At 39.2% G+C, this 19,229-nt stretch overlaps 2 protein-coding genes across 2 annotated transcripts; one reads left to right on the top strand and one right to left on the bottom strand.

Annotated features, from left to right (window-relative positions):
• The first annotated feature begins 1,949 nt into the window (after positions 1 to 1,949).
• On the top strand, positions 1,950 to 5,840 carry LOC108780351 (uncharacterized). The gene is made up of 2 exons (XM_018548028.1): positions 1,950 to 3,464; positions 3,600 to 5,840. The coding sequence occupies exons 1-2, from the start codon at positions 1,950 to 1,952 to the stop codon at positions 5,838 to 5,840; spliced, it is 3,756 nt and encodes a 1,251-aa protein (XP_018403530.1).
• A 9,736-nt stretch (positions 5,841 to 15,576) lies between these two features.
• Positions 15,577 to 16,780, bottom strand: LOC108780350 (uncharacterized). Its single transcript, XM_018548027.1, has 2 exons — positions 16,178 to 16,780; positions 15,577 to 16,071 (listed from the first exon to the last, which is right to left on the bottom strand). Exons 1-2 carry the CDS (start codon positions 16,778 to 16,780, stop codon positions 15,577 to 15,579), a joined length of 1,098 nt encoding a protein of 365 aa, XP_018403529.1.
• Between the last annotated feature and the right edge of the window lie 2,449 nt (positions 16,781 to 19,229).

Raw genomic sequence — 19,229 nt, 5'->3', positions numbered from 1 at the left:
CGAATAAGGATGGAAGGAACACTGAGATGTACTATTAATAAATATTTTTAGTAGAATTAATAAGAATAAACGGAGGTAAAGGATGAAATTAAATGATTTAACAGCAGAATGCAGAACAGGAAGCATTGATGAAGACAACCATTTGCAGGATTTAAAGGTTATTAATTTCAACTCGGGGTAGTTATTCTCTTTATACATACACATTTATTTATTTATAATACATAAGTAAAGAAACTGTTATTAATTTCGACTCGGGGTAGTTATTCTTTTTATACATACACATTTATTTATTTATAATACATATGTAAAGAAACTTAAAATGACATCAATTTGATAAATTTTTAAGCTTAAATTCTAAGATATATAAATGAATACTAATGAATACATATGATTAAGTTTGATATATATATAAAATAGGTATTAATACTTTAAAAATACAATTTGAAATAGTTTTGATTTCAACACTCCAATGTGATGACATCATCATCATCATTAATATCTTTCATCCATATTTGATTATTAATTTTCTCCATCCTTTTTTCATATTTTTTTACTAATTTTATAAGGTCATCAGCCACATCATTTAATTTCGTGATAATGTCAGAGGCTATGAAAAAGGATAAAAAAAAATATATATATATACATATTCATTGCATTACAATTATAGTAATGTACTCAAGCTGAATCTTACAATTAGTTGCTGTTAGGTACAATATTTCTCCTGCGTGTCCGCCGACATACTCGCGCCATTATTACTCGCGCCGCTTTCGAGCGGTGATCAGCTTAGTAGTGCGCGCTCTGGCCACCGCGGCGCTTGCATCCCTAATCGGCGTTGTTAGCGTATCAATTCTTCCTTGTTCTCTACGATCAACCGTCCAGCCAGCCGCGTGTACGATAGCCGCGTGTGTACTAACCAAGTGAACCGTATCAATAAAGAATTAAATAAGTAAGGGAATACAGCTACTTTTGTTCCCGACCACGCCCGAGCGCGAGACAATTACCGCCGCGTGTCACCGCGTGGAAAAGCGTGCATCTCAGCATCGCGCTAACACACACCTTTTGGTCCTTCGAGCCGAATCCAGCCATCTTGGATCGCCATTCGGTTCACGAGGCACACGATAACCGACATCAGGTTTTCCCGGCACTCACGTGGCATTATTGGCGAGGTGTCCGAAGCATACAATCGGATCACCGGTAAATGAAACCATCGGCGTCGGTTTCGACAGCGCACCAAGGCGCACGACCGCGCGCACAAGCACGCGCACGGCCAGCATCAAGGCGGCGTGCCAAGCATCCGCATCACCGACGTCGGCTTCGACAAACGCATCGAGGCGCACGACCGCGCGCACAAGCACGCGCACGGTCAACATCAAGGCGGCGTGCCAAGCAGCCGCATCTCTAGCGTCGACTTCGACGAGCGCACCAAGGCGCACGACCACGCGCACGAGCACGCGCACGGTCGACTTCAAGGACGGCGGCGTGCCAGACAGCAGCCGCAACATCGTCATCGGCTCTTCGGACAGCGCATCAAGGCGCACGATCGCGCGGGAGGTCGCCATTGTCAACAGCGAGCCAAGCAGCATCTTCCAGAACGAGCTTCGGTCCTTCAACAACGCCGGAAGAAAGGCGAGGGCACGGCACCATGTGACGTTTCCATAGTCTTCCGAAATTCTTGTCATACCACAGTTAAGGGTGACTGTCGCGATCAGCTGCCAACCAGAAGTGTCGTTTTATCACTAGATTTTTGCGTGTCGAATCAAGATGTCTCAGGAAAGACATAACCATTCTCAAGAGGCAACGTGCCGTTATCAAAGCTTCATGCACGCGAATAAAAACACGCGGATTCTATTACTTCCGTCACGCCGTCAGTAACGGCACAGCTCGAAGAGCGAAAATCAAAATTGGCTCATTACTGGCTAGAATATTGTAACGTTCAATCGCGGTTAGAAATGCTTGTCGAAGACGAAGCGGGCGATCGTGCCTCTTTCGAGGACGCGTATTTTGCATTATCGGCAAAAATCCGAGAATTGTTATTCGCGCCAACTCATTCGAATCGAGGCGTCGTCAATCCATCACCTTCGAATGTATCAGACACACGAGAGTCCGCGATGCACGTGAGGTTACCTAAGCTCAATCTTCCGACTTTTAGCGGCAAGTACGACGAATGGTTCCCTTTCTATGACGCATTCAATTCTAGTATACATTCGAACATATCAATCAGTAATGTCCAGAGACTCCAGTACTTGCGAACTTCCCTGTCAGGCGAAGCGGCTGACGTCATAAGCTCGTTGGAGATTTCCGATCTCAATTATGAAGTAGCATGGAAATTGTTGCGAGATCGGTACGACAACAAACGAGTAATCGTGCATACGCACATCAAAGCAATCATGGAGCTTCCATGTTCGGTCAAGGAAAATTCGAGCGAGCTGAGACAAATCGCGGACGGCGCGTCCAAGCACATACGCGCTCTTCAAGCTTTGAAACGTCCGACATCTCATTGGGATGACCTGCTCGTGCACATCCTAAGCGCTAAACTCGACGCGGTCACTTTGCGAGAGTGGCAAACATCGTTGACCGGTACAGATCTTCCCAATTTACAGCAATTTCTCGACTTCGTGAATCATCGCTGCCAAGTTCTCGAAGCCACAAGTAAATCCGCTAACGCGTCAAGTAAGCCTAATAACGCGAAATTAGCATCACAAGTAAAACGTCAGACTGCATGCGCAGCAACACTTAATTTCAAATGCAGTTTTTGCCAGGGTAGTCATTCTATCTACAAATGTAAAGATTTTCTAGCACTCTCAGTGTCCAGTAGAAATTCCGAAATTCGCAAGCGCAAGATTTGCATCAATTGCTTGCGTTCCACCGAGCATAAAGCTAGCCAATGCCCATCAGGCACTTGCAGAACATGCAAAGGTAAGCACAATACGCTTTTGCACGCGACGAGTGTGCAGGAGCACGAGCAAGAAAAACGCCAAGAGGAGGCATCAGCATTGTCTCCAACGGCTCTAGTTATGCATGCGCATAATTCTCCGGAAGATCAATGCGTCGTGCTCTCCACAGCTGTCATCCACGTTCATGATGGCGGGGGGAGGCGCATCGCTTGCCGAGCCTTACTCGATTGCGGCTCGCAGGCTAATTTCATTTCTAAGAAGTGTTTGCTTGAACTCGGCTTAAAACCACAGTCAACTAGTATATCTATTTCAGGTATAAACGTGACAACCAGTGCATCTACTCAGATCGTCCGCCTGAAATTCCAATCTCGCTTGAATTCTTACTCGGCTATCATTGATTGTATAGTGACGGAGCAAATAACGGACAGACTTCCTGCTCTTACTATCGATCGGAATAAGATCAACATTCCCGGCAATCTAAAATTGGCAGACCCGCATTTCTTCAAATCGTCAACTGTCGACATCCTACTAGGCGCTGACATTTTTTGGGAACTATTATGCGTGGGACAGGTGCAATCATCGCCGAGGCACCCAACGCTCCAAAAGACTCGCTTAGGGTGGATTGTAGCCGGTCGAATCGGCCTCTCTTCTTCGGCCCCGCGGAGGATACGTTCTCTGCATACCACCATTACTAATGCGCAGTAGCACGATCAGCTGAGTCGGTTCTGGCAACAAGAAAATTCGTACAACGATGTCAGTAACCACACTCTAGTCGAAGCTCACTGTGAGCAACATTTCTTGGATAACGTTTCTCGTGATCAAACCGGTAGATTTATAGTAAAACTCCCACTGAAGGAGCAGCTGATCGCTAAGATCGGCGATTCAAGGGATACCGCGTTAAAACGTTTGCAAGGCATGGAAAGGCGTTTCCAACGCGCTCCCAATCTCAAAGCACAGTACGTAGAGTTCATGAATGAATACGCATCTCTAGGGCACATGAAAGTCGCGAACATTGAATCAGACGAGGATTCAACATCGTTCTACTTACCACACCACTGTGTGTTTAAGACTGCAGACAAGAATTCGAAAATTCGCGTGGTCTTCGACGCGTCGTGCAAGAGCAGCACAGGCGTCTCGCTCAACGACGCTCTCACAGTAGGGCCTGTCGTACAGCAGGATTTAATGTCAATCCTGTTACGTTTTCGTACGCATCGATACGCCATTTCGGCTGATATAATCAAGATGTACAGACAAATTCTGGTAGACCCGTCGCAAACAAGATTGCAAAAAATTCTATGGCGAACCGACGTCCAGTCTGATGTCACGACATACGAATTAACGACGGTCACGTATGGTACGTTTTCGGCGTTATATCTCGCAACGAGATGCCTCAAATATCTAGCGGAACAGTATGTATCAGAATTTCCAGTAGGGTCGAAATGCGTGGAACGTGATTTTTACGTCGACGATCTGCTCACAGGAGCGGATACGATCACGGATGCAGAATCAGTAATACGAGAAACTACTCAGTTACTCCAGTTAGGCTCGTTCAAGCTCAGTAAATGGGCATCAAATTGCTCGCAGCTTTTGCCGGGCGCGGAGGATCATTCTAGAAACTTAGTGCCTATCGGTGATAGTGCTCTCTCACGCGTCCTCGGGATCCACTGGGATCAAAACAATGACGAATTATGTTTCTTTCATGAGGACAATGTAGACTATTCCTCCATATCGAAACGTGTAATACTTTCAGGAACCGCCAGGTTATATGACTCACTAGGACTGCTCGGACCTGTTATTGTCGTCGCGAAAATTATCATGCAGGAATTATGGCAGGCAGGTCATCAGTGGGACGAATCAGTCTCTCAGGACATACAGTCACGTTGGATGAAACTTCGATCGCAACTAGTGGAGCTGAATGAACTACGAGTTCCACGCTGCGTTAAGTTCACAGCGGATCCACGACTTGTCCAGGTACATTGGTTCTGCGACGCCAGCCAACGAGCGTATGGCGCATGCATATACCTGCGAACTGAAACCACCAATGGCTATCGCGTGGAGTTACTTTGCTCTCGATCGCGCGTGGCACCGCTCAGGGCCATTTCGTTACATAGGTTAGAATTATCCGCAGCATTACTGCTATCGCAGCTTTTAGAAAAGGTGAGAAGCTCTTTCGACTTGTCGCACATGAACATCTTTCTGTGGTCAGACTCTACAATAGCTCTCAACTGGCTATCCTCGCCTTCTCGAAAATGGACGGCTTTCGTGGCTAACCGGGTCGGCGAAATTCAACGCCTCACGAAAATAGTAAGTTGGAGACACATTCAGTCTTCTGACAACCCCGTTGACGCATTATCGCGTGGGCTCACCCCTCAAGAATTAACGAATTCTTCCCTGTGGTGGCAAGGCCCAGAATTCTTACGGTCACACCAGGATGACTGGCCAAGCGGCAAATTTACTCAGTCTGAAAGTGGCATGCCGGAGATGCAGAAAATCACGGTAGCTGCCGTTTCTCTCGAACGATCGGTGGTGGACGAATTAGTCAGTAAATTCTCAAGTCTCACTAGGATATGTCGAGTTCCAGCCTACTGTCTTAGGTTTCGCAAGGCACATCGGCCAAGTCCACCAACCACTCTCCTTTCTCACAACGAAATAGCTTACGCTCTCAACGTCGCATGCAAGGCTATACAAAGGGCATCCTTCCCTAACGAATACGGAGCATTGAGTAAGGGGAAGTCTATCAGTGCATCTAGCAAAATACTTTCATTATCTCCTTACATGGACGACACAGGATTAATTCGCGTAGGGGGCAGATTAAAGAATTCCAGATTACAATTCGATGCTCAGCACCCCATTTTGTTACCCCGTGAACATGAACTAACAAAGCGGGTAATAAACTACGAACATGTAACTTGCACGCTGGAACGCAGGCAACCATGGCTGCTGTAAGACAACGGTTTTGGCCTCTTTCTCTCCGGTCGTGTACGCGCAAAATTCTTCGGAATTGTGTAACTTGTTTCAAAGCCAAGCCAGTTCAGTCGGAAGCGATAATGGGCTCTCTACCGGCCAATCGCGTCACCGAATCAAGACCATTCTCGCATTGTGGCGTGGACTACGCTGGTCCAATCATACTAAAGGAAGACAGGCGGCGAAACGCACGTAATACTAAAGCATATATTTTCGTGTTTGTATGCTTCTCGACAAAAGCAGTTCATCTCGAACTAGTGAGCGATCTCACTTCAAATGCATTTATCAGCGCGCTCCGGCGTTTCATTTCGCAAAGAGGTAGACCGGCATGTTTATACTCGGACAAAGGAACTGTTTTTGTGGGAGCTCACAATCAACTCAAGGAAATTCAGGATTTCCTTAAAACACAACAGGCTCAAGCCGACATAGGGCAATTTCTCTGCAAGCAAGAGATCACGTGGAAATTCATACCTCCCAACGCGCCTCACTTTGGAGGCTTATGGGAGGCTGCAGTAAAGTCAGCCAAGTATCACATGGCGCGAATAGTAGGCTCCCGTTGCACATCTCTCTCTCCCGCCCATTACAGTCCTGTACTTACACTATTGCGCTCTCTTTCTAACCCGTTGCACATCTCTCTCTCCCGCCCATTGCAGTTCTATACTTACCCTCAAAGAATAAGGAGAAGAAGAATGGAAGGCTTGCGACCAGCGAAAATGTGCCATCTAACACATGTGCTGTTAACTGTTTGGTCGGCCATGTTAGATATGAAACGTTAGGTTCTAGGTTCAAAAGATACTAGAAAGTTGTTTCTTTGGTGTGAGACGTAAAAATATTAATCATTTATTGTTGTCCATGTATGCAATAAGCGTGTTACTTATATTATAAAATTATAGTTATAAAGTATAAATATAGAAAAATGAGTCGCGGTGCATACTGTTTTGTGAAAACTTGTTATTATAATAAGTTCGATAATCCAAATTTGTCATTTCTAATGTTGCCAAAAGATCCTTCTATGTAAGTTATAGATTAATTAATATTGATTTTTTAATAATAACTAATATCTAATGTATATTTTCAATGTTTTAAAGAGCAAAGAAATGGGTAGAGTTTGGAGATCGAAAAGATTTACTAAAAGATGATTTGTATAAAAGAAAAAAATATACAATGTGTAGTAACCATTTTACAGAAAAGGATTTTAAATCAATCTATCCACGAAGGTTATTGTGGTCAAACACTGTTCCATCAATGAACGGGCCAAAATATAAATATGGTATGACACATAAAAAAAAATTAATTAAACTTATAAAAAATATGTCTGTTTTTTAAACTCTTTATAGACATGCCGTCTTCGCAATGTGAATCTAATGAATACACTGATGTTGAGAAAACAAAGTTAAATAATGTCTGTCAAGACTTTGTCACCGAATCAACAAGTTGTAGCTTTTCCGATGGTAAGTTTTATATACTATTCTCATACAATACATATTTTAATTTGTTGTTTACTTTCAGAAAGTAGTGCCACAGACTTACATCCTAAGATTAAGAGAAAAACCAGTCAATACACTGATGTTGAGGAGTCAAATAATGTCTGTAAAGACTTTGTCACTGAATCAACAAGTTGTAGCTTTTCCGATGGTAAGTTTTATATACTATTCTCATACAATACATATTTTAATTTGTTGTTTACTTTCAGAAAGTAGTGCCACAGACTTACATCCTAAGATTAAAAGAAAAATCAGTCAATACACTGATGTTGAGAAGTCAAATAATGTCTGTCAAGACTTTGTCACCGAATCAACAAATTGTAGCTTTTCTGATGGTAAGTTTTACAGAGAGGATTCCGATAGCGCACATCGTTAATTGACTAATTTAAAATAAAATGTTCTCATTGATAAAGTAATAAAAAATTACTAGGCAGCAGCTCTGGCTGATGTAAATTGATGTGTGCTATTATGATGTGCACCAACGAAACATTCCCAGTTTTATATGTACTATAATTCGCTAAAGCACATAATGTGTATCTTCCAACAAGCGACACAGATTACACGATGTGATACAGTGTATCATGACATCCTTTTTGTTCGCCAATATTAAACAAGGATGAGATGATCACTGTATTGTACTGTGTCGCTTGTTGGAAGGTACACAATATTTCAGCAATATTGTGATATTGCTGCAATGTTCCATGCTAATGAAAAATTTTTTTGCTAATACTTATTATGTATCCGTTGCAGATAAAAATGTATTCAATTTATCTGCTATTCTTTATTTATCTGCTATTCTTTATGTTGCTGAAATACATAAAGTTCTTGCATATTATGAATGTAAACTATTAATATGTTATTAATGTTTTTTCGTAAATTAAATATATATCTATACATACGTATGAAATAGAAATAAAAATAAAAGATCTTTTAGTATTAGAAATATATTATAGTAATAAGTCTAGTATTAAAAATATTCTTAAAAATTGTGTGTTTACAATAAGTATTTAATAAAAGAATACATTAATGTGTAATAACATTACACTTTACATTAGTATATGCAGCAATATGAATAAGGACTTTGATGGCTCAAGATAAGAGACTTGTAGTGTCTCTCAGTTTTTGAACATGACTGGAGACACTACCGCGTCTCCTGATACATTTACATTGTGCCATTTATCTGTACATAATTCGTCTCTGTTTTTCATCGAATTTTTTGTAGGAACTTGTGTTTTGGACGGCCGTTCAACTCCAACAATGATATTAAAGAAAAAAAATCTGAGCAATGTAACACCAAGGTCTAAAAAACGGCTAAATCATTATAAGAAGATGAATAATATTTTGAAATGTAAATTGTTCCGTGAACATAAGAAAAAGTCATGTATTTGTAGTTTTGGCAATCGAACTGTTGATCGAACATTGGCTAATCGAAAAATCAATGCGTTAATTGCAGACTCAAAACAATTCTTATCAAAAGAGGCACATTCCTTATTTTCTTTTCAATGTAAATCTGCTTTTAAATCGAAACATAGTAGACGATATGATGATTGCATGAAACAGATTTGCTTAACTTCGTACTATAACTCTCCGAAAAGCTACAATGCATTACGCAAAATTTTAAATTTACCAACACCGCGAACTTTGAGAACTTGGCAATCTGCTGTACAGATTGATACGGGAATTAACAGTATGGTTATACAATCCATAACAAATTACTTTGCAATAAATAAAAATAAGCATGAAAATTTATGTTCTATTATGTTTGATGAAATTAGTTTGAAGGAAGAATTGTTTTATCATGTTAGCAAAGATAAAGTTATCGGAGTTATTGACAATGGAGAAAAACGTACAAATGCATTAGCAAATTCTGCACTTGTGTGTATGGTGCGAGGTATAACATCAAATTGGAAACATGTAATTGGATTTTGGTTTCTTGGTAAATCTGAAACCAATGTAAACATGTATAAAATTATAATGCAATGTATAACAAGTTTATATGATGCAGGTGCAATAGTAAAATTATTAGTTTGTGATCAAGGGCCTAGTAATAGAAGTTTAGCTAAAAAACTTTGGATTGATGAAAGTAAAACTCATTTCGAGTTTCGGGGCAATAAAATCTATTTTGTTTATGACGTACCTCATCTTTTAAAATCAACTCGAAATAATCTGATGAAATATGATTTCTTATACAAAGAGCAAATTATAAGTTGGAAGCATATTTCATCTATTTTTTTAGCTCAAAATCCAATTACTATACGAATGTTACCAAAAATAACTTTGCAGCACATAAATGTTAACAATTTTAATGCTATGCGAGTTAAATATGCTGCTCAAGTTTTTAGTGACACTATGAGTGTAGCACTTCTTGTCGCAAAACATTTTAAAGTTGTTGGGCCCGAATCAGAATATACAGCAAATTTTGTTAAAGATATGGACAATTTATTCGATACTCTCAATAGCTGTCGTCTTAAAGAAGACAAAATCAAATTAAGATACGCTATGAGTAAAGACTCGCCTCATGAGAAAATTTTAACAGATATGAAATATAATTTACAAAATAGTAAATTTATTGGGACTAATAAACCAGCATGTTTAAAAGGGTGGGTTATAAGTATTACTAGCATTTTAGCTTTGGCAAAAGACTTACGTGATAATTACGATGTTGAAAAACTATTGACAAGGCATTTGAATCAGGATCCCCTTGAAAATTTTTTTGCCATTGTTCGACAACAACATGGAAATGTAAAAAATCCGAATCCATATCAGTTTCAAAATGGAGTGCGACACACATATATCACTACAATTTCAAAACTGTCAGAGAATAGTAATTGTGAAGATGACAACACATTCACATTGACGAAAATAATGAAATTGTCTCATAAAAAAAAGTTTATCAAGCCAGTGAATGAAGAACATGTAGACATTAGTAATGTACAAAATCAAATTGAGGAACTAAAAGATTTACCTGACATACTAGATGTTATACATTCGAAGACTGATATTGATAGAAATGGAATTTATTATGTTGCAGGATATTTTTGTAACAAATATGTAAAAATTCATAAATGCGCAGAATGTAAAAAAATTATTTTCGACAGGGACAAATTACTTGCAGTTGTTTACCTACTTTAAACAGTGTGATAAATTGAAAGACAGTCAAGGATTAAAATTCGTAACAGATGCAGTATTTGATGTCATTCAATCACTTGAAGCAATACATAATAGTTTATTTAATAAGTTTTTGAAAAGTAAGAGTTTAACAAAAGATTGCTTTTTATTGTACAAAATAAATATAACGTACAAATCAAATTATGTTCAAAAGAATCAAGTGTGTTATTTTTCAAATTATTTTTAAAAATTAGGAATTTATGGGCTGTTCGTTCATTAAATAAAAATAAATTCAGCAAAATTAACAATAAAAAAAATCAGAAGCTGAGAACCGTTATACACGAATAATGATGAAATTTTTAATGAGAGTTTTAGTGAAAGAGCATGTTTTATAGGTTGCACATCTGAGGGTGGGTTCGCACTTTTGGTCTTTGTTCAAAATGAGAAAAAACTTTTGAGAAGCAGAAAAACAGCAGTCAATTAGAACTCACGCTGGAAGAAATACAGACAGCAGAAACTATCTACCAGCGTATGTTCTGTTGGCTTTCTATTTTTCTAGGAACATTTTGAGAATATTTCAACGTTCTGAGAACGTTCAAAAGGATATCTCATCTGGAATAAAGGATGCGGTCGAGTTGCCACTAAGAATGCTTTGAAGCGTTTCTTGATTGGTCAATTTGTAAAATTCTTTCTTTTGATTGGTCAATCAAACGCTTCAAAGCATTCGTAGTGGCAACTCGACCGCACCCAAAGTGTGCTATATGAGTATAATTCATGTTACGTATACTATAGCAAAAATATTCACCAAGTTGCATTCTGTTATTCACTGCATGAACTGAAAATTTATAAGTTCATATTATGTATACTATAGATTTTCAGTACTTGTAGTGAATAACGGAACGCAGTTCAGAGTTATCTTGGCATAATTCCTAAACTTTTTGTCCAACAGTACAATTTTATTTTGTTTTTTTACTTCATTTATTATTTCAACAGTCAGTTGACACTAAATTCTATTGAAGTTTCGTTTTCTGCGTTATAATAAATTGTATTTTATTTCTATTCGTTATGCGATTATTTATTATACTGTATTATCATAATCCTATTCTTTATTTTCATGTGATAAGTATAACTATTTTATAATACTAAAAATTGTTGCGTTACACCATTTTTAGAAATTTTATAATTCTTTATTTTCATGTGATAAGTATAATTATTTTATAATACTAAAAATTGTTGCGTTACACCATTTTTAGAAGTTTTACAATTATTTTATTATGTGCGTTGCGATATTTATAATTATAATATATCTAATACAACATTGTTTGAATAAATTATTTTTCAAATATATATATATTTTATTTACTTTTTAATTTAACATTGTTAAAAATGATGTTTAATTATTTTTTATTAAAAATTATATTTAATAATGATTTTTAATTGTTTTCAACTGAAAAAGTAATGATGCTATTCATTTGACAGTATTATTTTTCCACATAAAATATTTAAAAATCGTTAATGTATAATTTTCAATCAAAAATAAATAATAATAATTAATAAAAATAAATAACATTACGATTGCGCGCTTGCGTGCGTGCATGTGTGCGAGCGCGTGTATGGTGCGCGCGCGTGTTCAGTTATGTTAGGTTGGGTACATGTTGCGTGCGCCATCTGCTATTTCTGCTGTGTACTATAGCCTAAAATGAGGGTCGTTTCTTAACATGGGTTGTATATGGAGCCTTCCATTCTTCTTCTCCCTATTCTTTGAAGTTACCTTAATCCGGGACACTTTCTGGTTGGAACAGCATTAAACAGTCTCCCTTGCCGTGATTTATGCGACATCAATGAAAATCGACTAACGCGTTGGCAAAGAGTTGACCAACTCAGACAACACTTCTGGAGGAGGTGGAGCTCCGAGTACCTCGAGCATTCGCTCCAAGAACGCTCAAAATGGAAAATCAGCAAAGGCGTGCAGCTACAACCCGGACAGCTAACGCTCATACGGAAACCAGGCCTGACTCCCATGCAGTGGCTGCTAGGTCGGATTCAAGAGACTCACCCCGGCTCCGATGGTGTTGTGCGAACAGCCACGGTCCGGACCGGCAAGGGTACATTTGTGGACCTTTGTCCAAATTAGCGATACTACCCGTAGATTCATAAGAAACATCTCAGTTTTATCATCCGTACTAGTCTTAACTTTACTTAATCATAAGTCGTTTACTAGTTTGTAAGTATCTTTACCAGACAATAGCGAGCGTGCCTTACAATCTAGTCTCGTTTTCTTTCTGTTTAACAGAGCACCAGCGCGTTTTGAATACAGACGCGCATTTTGAAAGCATCATCTTTCAAGGGGGGCGGCGTATGTTAGGTACAATATTTCTCCTGCGTGTCCGCCGACATACTCGCGCCATTATTACTCGCGCCGCTTTCGAGCGGTGATCGGCTTAGTAGTGCGCGCTCTGGCCACCGCGGCGCTTGCATCCCTAATCGGCGTTGTTAGCGTATCAATTCTTCCTTGTTCTCTACGATCAACCGTCCAGCCAGCCGTGTGTACGATAGCCGCGTGTGTACTAACCAAGTGAACCGTATCAATAAGGAATTAAATAAGTAAGGGAATACAGCTACTTTTGTTCCCGACCACGCCCGAGCGCGAGACAATTACCGCCGTGTGTCACCGCGTGGAAAAGCGTGCATCTCAGCATCGCGCTAACACACAGTTGCTATTATAATACCGTGTAATAATTTTTTTTTCGTATCTAGCTTGAATACATTACTATTCAGTTATTAATATATCCCATTAAGGGGGTATAACACCTTTGACGGCCAAAATCGACCTCATTTTCAAGATTTTTTTTTACATACAAAGAAGTGCGCAATTCAAAATCGGGTTTTTGGGCTTTTTTATTTACATATTAAAGACACTGAACATATTTTTTGTTTTTGAAAAATCATAATGGTTTATAAAATAAACGCCGTCAAAAGAGGCCGCTAGCGTCGCGTATGTCTTGCTGGTGTACACGATTGTGGCTGACTGGAGTGACCTAAAGCAAAAATACAAATTGGTTCTTAATCTGTGATAGTTTGGCTAAGGTAGTACCGGTGGATTTTAAAAAATATCAATTTTTGAGAAAATGGCGCGACTTTAAAAAAAAAAAATCGAATTTTCATCTAAAAATCTGACATAAAATCGATTGCCAAAAAAAATCTAGTGATTCTTTTTAAAAAAGGCTAGGTAGTACCATAAAGGCACCCATGCTGAGTATAAAGATATTTGATTTTTGTCGATCGGATAAAAATTGTGGGCGTTGATGTACACCAGCTTGAAAAATAGTGTTTTTCAGAAAACGCGTTTTAAGTTTTGGCGGGTGCCTTGCCGATATCGAAGTTCGACTAGAACGTGTTGAACTTCTACTTCCTTTTCTATCGGTATAAGTTCTTTTTCCTTCGTTCTTCGGCCTGAAATACTTGACAAGAGAAAGGCAGCGAGCTCGGTGAGCGACCCGAGGCCCTTTTCCTGCGCTAGAGGTAACACACAAGCATAGCTGTTTTCGACGTGAAATAAATTCAAGATCGCTTAGGCGTTAATGGGATCATATTCTAGACATCTTAAAGTATCATTTAAGCCAATAAAAAATTTTTTTATTTTTTGAAGCCGCAAAGGTGTTATACCCCCTTAATTACTACATATAATGTAATACTTACGCTCCCCTTAGTAACTTGTTTTCACTCTCAGCAGTGTGTCCACTTACGGCTGCACTCGCTCCCTGCAAATTGCGTACACTATTGGACAATACTGCACTTTTTTCAGCTAGCAGCACTGCTTGCATGCTCATGTAAGTTGTATATCCTATCAATGTATTTAAATTATCCATCTTTAAAAAGCGAATAAGATAATTAACAGACGGATAGACTAACCGACTGTCCAACTCACTGTCTGCAAGACTGACAGGACCGCGAGAGATGTACGAGAATTTATACTGAAGATATACGTGACAATATGATATCATCATTCTCCCAAGATGCCATATGCAAAAAGTGCAATGCCTCGGTTAAAGACTTATATCTTAATCAAAAGTATATCTCAGTAAAAAAGTATACCTCAGCAAAAAGTATACCTCAGCTAAAAGTATAAGAGTAGACATTGCGCTCAAACTATTTCATGAAGTAACTTCTGCATTTTGTCCATTGCAGCATTTCAAGTACATATTATGCATATATTAAACAACTATCGAACAGCTATTGAAAAGCTATTGAACAGCTATCGAACGGCTTTCAAACCGATATCAGTACACTGTATACAGCTATTGAACAGCTATCAGACAGCTATTGAACAGCTATCGAACCGCTATCGGTACACTGTAAACAGCTATCGAACGGCTATCGAACGGCTATCGAACAGCTATCAAACAGCTATCGAACTGCTATAAACAGATATCAAACAGCTATCGGTACATTGTATACAGTTACCAGTCTACTTTTGACTTATATCTATTATGTGGGTGATACGGGTAACGGAAATAAAACGTATTTATTTAAAAAATCTTACATTTATTTTAAAAATCTTACAATTATTCCTGGTGTTGCGACCACCAGTTGAATATTTTAAATACATTTTGCAAAGCACAATTCTTAGCGTGTCTTCCACACCGTATTGTATTACATGCATCTAAGCTACGTAGGGATTCTACATCTTCGTAATGCGCATCTAGAGTTTCAACGACTACATTATCGCAATCGAGTATATTGGATAGCCATTGTCGTTTTTCAAGCCCCTTTACATATACGAGAGCTTCATCGTCTTCTGTTACAGCCTCTATGATTAGACGTTTCGCCATGCTGTACGGGACCATCCCGTCTTCCCATCGCAATCCATGGTGATAAGCACTCAACCAGGAAGCGCAAGATTTGTCGGATCTTGTCAGTAAATTCCATGGTATAGGACATGAAAAAATGTAGTGTGTGATAACAGTTCCTCTTCTCAGCACCGCTACTTCCTTGACGATAAATTTCTTGTCTACGACGAATCCTTGTAGATCCACAAACGTTGGTATGATCATGATGAGCATTTATTCGAAACTGCACTCAGTGTCAATCTCTCTTAAATTGAAGATAATTGCTGACGGTGCGATTTACATAATCTTGCGCACTACGTTGGACAGCGGGCAGCATTCGATAACACGATCGTGTATGATGAGGCAATAGGCGGTAGTATTGACGGGTACATTCTCCTTGCAGTCAAATTCTATTCGCACATCCACGGTAGCGCTCTTGACGGATTCGTTTTGTCGCGAGCAGTCAATGACAGCAAACGGTCCTTTCTCGATAAACGAGAGTACATTGAGCAGCGTTTCGAAGCAGTCGATTCCGTAATATGCCTTACGAAAACGCGCGTACATATCAAACAGGAGAGCGTATCTCTTTTGGTCGAAATCGAGATTCAAATCACCGTACGGATAAAACTCTGAATTGAGATAAAGCTTCACATTACTCAATTTACAATCACCAAACACGCTCGCATCTTGAGACATGATATTCTTTCGACCGGTCTGAAGAGTAAAGATAACGTAACGCGGCTTCTCGAGTTGAGTCGCCGTTTTGACAGCCCATGTATGCTTCGTCGTACTCTGTAACAGAGGATACTCGTACAGATCCCATGAGCGAAAACTCATACTGAGATAACGACCGCTTTTCCAATGCTCGCAGCATTGATAGTTTAGTGATCTCGTTTACCATAACATGAGGCATCCGCCATTGCACTTTGATCAGTTCAACCTCCGGCTCCGTCGCTGAATTTCCCAGTATACAATTGTTATCGTTGCGCGCTCGTATCAAAATCAATTCATGGCGAGCGTTAACAATCACGCGTTTGTAATCCTCGCAAAAGCCCAACAGCATGTTGAGCGGTACGCAAAAGTTAAAGTAACCTTCCATTATATCGGATCTAGAATTCCACCCAGCGTTCAACGCAATCAAAGACTTGTCATACGTCAACGATACATAGTTCTTGAGGGTACTGGTAATTCCAACATTTCTGTTGCGATCAATCTCCACACTGTTGAGTTCATACCGAATTTCATCAAACATGAACGCTATGCAATTATTTCCAAGCGTTGTTGGCGTCTCATCATCCTTCTTCTTCACAGTCAATCTTCCTTCAATGTAGAGAAAACTTTCGCATGGCAACGTGTATAAATCCTGCTGCTGTATAGGTATTCGTATCTTGTCGCTATGTCCAAACGTTGTATTGGCGTATGGATTGTACGTATCAATTTCAAATTTGACGATGCGATCGTCAAAGATCGGCTCACCGACAATGTTCAAGATATCAGCCATTTCGTACGATAAAACCTAACGACCTTAAAAATGCAACGTTGGACGCACTGAGTCTTTTTCTAGATGAAATCCGTTAAAATCTCTCGTCTGTTTCGGTTGTTCATTCAGCACAAGCATCTCACGTTAGCGCCGTGGTCTTCGTACATGCAATCTAACGGTAATCTCCTCTCCACGAAAATCGAGCAATCGGCCATTTTGATCCACCACGTGAATCATCAGATCCGTAATGCTCCGTACGACGATCGGAAGGTAAATGATTTGCGTCGGCCTTTCCGATATCTTATATCCTGGTGGGACAATCGGTGAAAACTCGTGTATCGTGTGCACGCACTTGTCGTTGCTGTACGCACCCGCGGTCATGTTGCACTCGATACGAATAATGTTTACGTTGATGATATTTATCGGAACGTCTGATTCATGCCACTGTTGCGGTTCGAGCACGCGATTCGATGAAAATCCCAACAGCTGTCCAATGTTGTAAGGTTTGGTGAAAGGCTCTAGCAGGCTAAAGATGATCCAAAATGCCCCAGAAGGTATTTCAATGGCTCAAGGTCTATTCTTTTCTATACTGAAAAGTAAACATTTTCAGCAAGTTTCAACTTCCTAGCCGAATAATTAAGCCCGTTACACCGGAAAAGGTGTTTTTTTAATTTTTATTTTTTTACTTCGTAACTGTAAGAGCAAACTCTACACAAAAATTTAAGTGTGTAAACGATATCAGAGTACATATATGACAATTTTTTCGGCGTAATTTACCGTACGAGAGATTTTAAAAAAATTAATGAAGAATTAAAAAAATTTTTTCTCGCGTTCAAAAAATGACGCCCTCTGAAAAAAATTTCAGAAGATGTATTTTCGTTCAAAGTATATTGTCAATTTTTTTCAGATTTTTTAAAAATTGGGCCATTGTCAAAAAAAATAAAAACTGCATTTTTCACCATTTTTTTAACTTTATAAGCGCAAATGACCTATATTTACACGATATTTAACGCGCAATTAGTTATATTTCTTCGTACAATAGAGAGACATATTTATTTTTCAATCCTACATTCATTATATAAAATAATTTGCGATATTTCTTAATTTTTTACCGGCATTTTTGTATATCTATTTGAAATAATATCATTATAATGCTAAAGATTGTAAATTGCTGTGGAAACGCATAAAAACCCGACATTCAAAGACCCGATACTTCAAAAACCAGACATTAAAAAACTCGACACTTCAAAAACTAGACTTTAAAAAACCCGACACTTCAATTTTTTCATAACAACTCACAACAATTTAATTTTTGGGTGCCGCGGTTTTGAAAGTCGAGTTTTTAAAGTGTCGGGTTTTTATGTGTTTCCATGGCTGTTATCGTGTATGATGTCGTATTGCCATGAATTTTTTCAAAATATATGCCTTGCCAATACGTATAACTTAGAATTTCTTAAGATTTTCTTCTCAGTAATTTCAGCGCCGGGACTGTACGAATTGATCTTTATGAAATTTCCCAACGAAAGTGTATGTACTGATGATGACATACAGACTTACAAGAGCATTCTGTTGACAACAAACGCTTATCGGCGTGGTCATAACGCTGATAATCAAGTATTGGGTAACAAGGGACACAAGTACAAGAATATCATCGCACCACCATTGGTGTTGGGTAAAAAGATTGCGTCCGGTATAAAGAAAAAACTCGATTTGCCGTGTGCCATGTCATTAACCGACAACAGGATTGATTACGTACACTGGGACGATCCCAACGAACTTGTAGACCGTCTTCGATTGCTCGAAGCCTCGCGTCAGGCAGGTCACAATGGTCACGACAACGAGATTCTATCGATTATCGAAAAACTTCGCGAAGCCGGACTGATTATAAATTGATCATGATATATACATGTCGATCAGTCGACATTGAAATGCCGATCAACAAGTTTAGACTTCGACGCAAAGTCGCGTAAGATTCGACGTTTAGCGCTACCAGTGGATGATACTGACGCAGCAAACAAACGATACGTGCAGCAGAGTGTTCAAGATTTGAAAGATCGTCTTGATGAAATTGAAAGAAAGATAACGTCATTCCAGAATAACGTGCAAATTATGTTAAATGATTTTGAAAAGAAGATTCGAGAAGCGAAGAATGTCTGAGAAACGATCGCTGGTAGAGGAATTACATGCTCCGGCGAGAAGAAATTTCCCGCGAAGACGTGTCATAGTACACGGATACGATGATCTGTGGCAAGCGGATGTAGTCGAGATGCGTCCGTATACGCGCTTCAACAGAGGTTACCACTACATTCTCACTGTCATCGACGTGCTGAGTAAGCATGCATGGGCCATGCCACTCAAAGCTAAGAGGGGGAACGAGGTAACGCGGGCAATTGCAAAGATAATTCGAGACGACCGAAGATGTCCGAAAAATTTGCAGACTGACAAAGGAAAAAAATTTTATAACTCGGAT

This window comes from Cyphomyrmex costatus, unplaced genomic scaffold (genome assembly GCF_001594065.2).
Source record: "Cyphomyrmex costatus isolate MS0001 unplaced genomic scaffold, Ccosl1.0 scaffold7, whole genome shotgun sequence".
Classification (NCBI taxonomy): Eukaryota; Metazoa; Arthropoda; class Insecta; order Hymenoptera; family Formicidae; genus Cyphomyrmex; species Cyphomyrmex costatus.
The sequence above is the reverse complement of the archived record's forward strand: the minus strand, read 5'-3'. Positions and strand labels throughout refer to the sequence as shown.

What these genes read in the sequence shown, in the direction of transcription:
- LOC108780351 (XM_018548028.1), top strand. Translation starts at nt 1,950, where the DNA reads ATGCTTGTCGAAGACGAAGCGGGCGATCGTGCCTCTTTCGAGGACGCG. An exon ending in AACTATTATGCGTGGGACAG is followed by an intron (nt 3,465 to 3,599) that starts GTGCAATCATCG and finishes AATGCGCAGTAG; the next exon opens with CACGATCAGCTGAGTCGGTT.
- LOC108780350 (XM_018548027.1), bottom strand. Translation starts at nt 16,780, where the DNA reads ATGGCTGATATCTTGAACATTGTCGGTGAGCCGATCTTTGACGATCGC. An exon ending in GGCGGATGCCTCATGTTATG is followed by an intron (nt 16,072 to 16,177) that starts GTAAACGAGATC and finishes CCTCTGTTACAG; the next exon opens with AGTACGACGAAGCATACATG.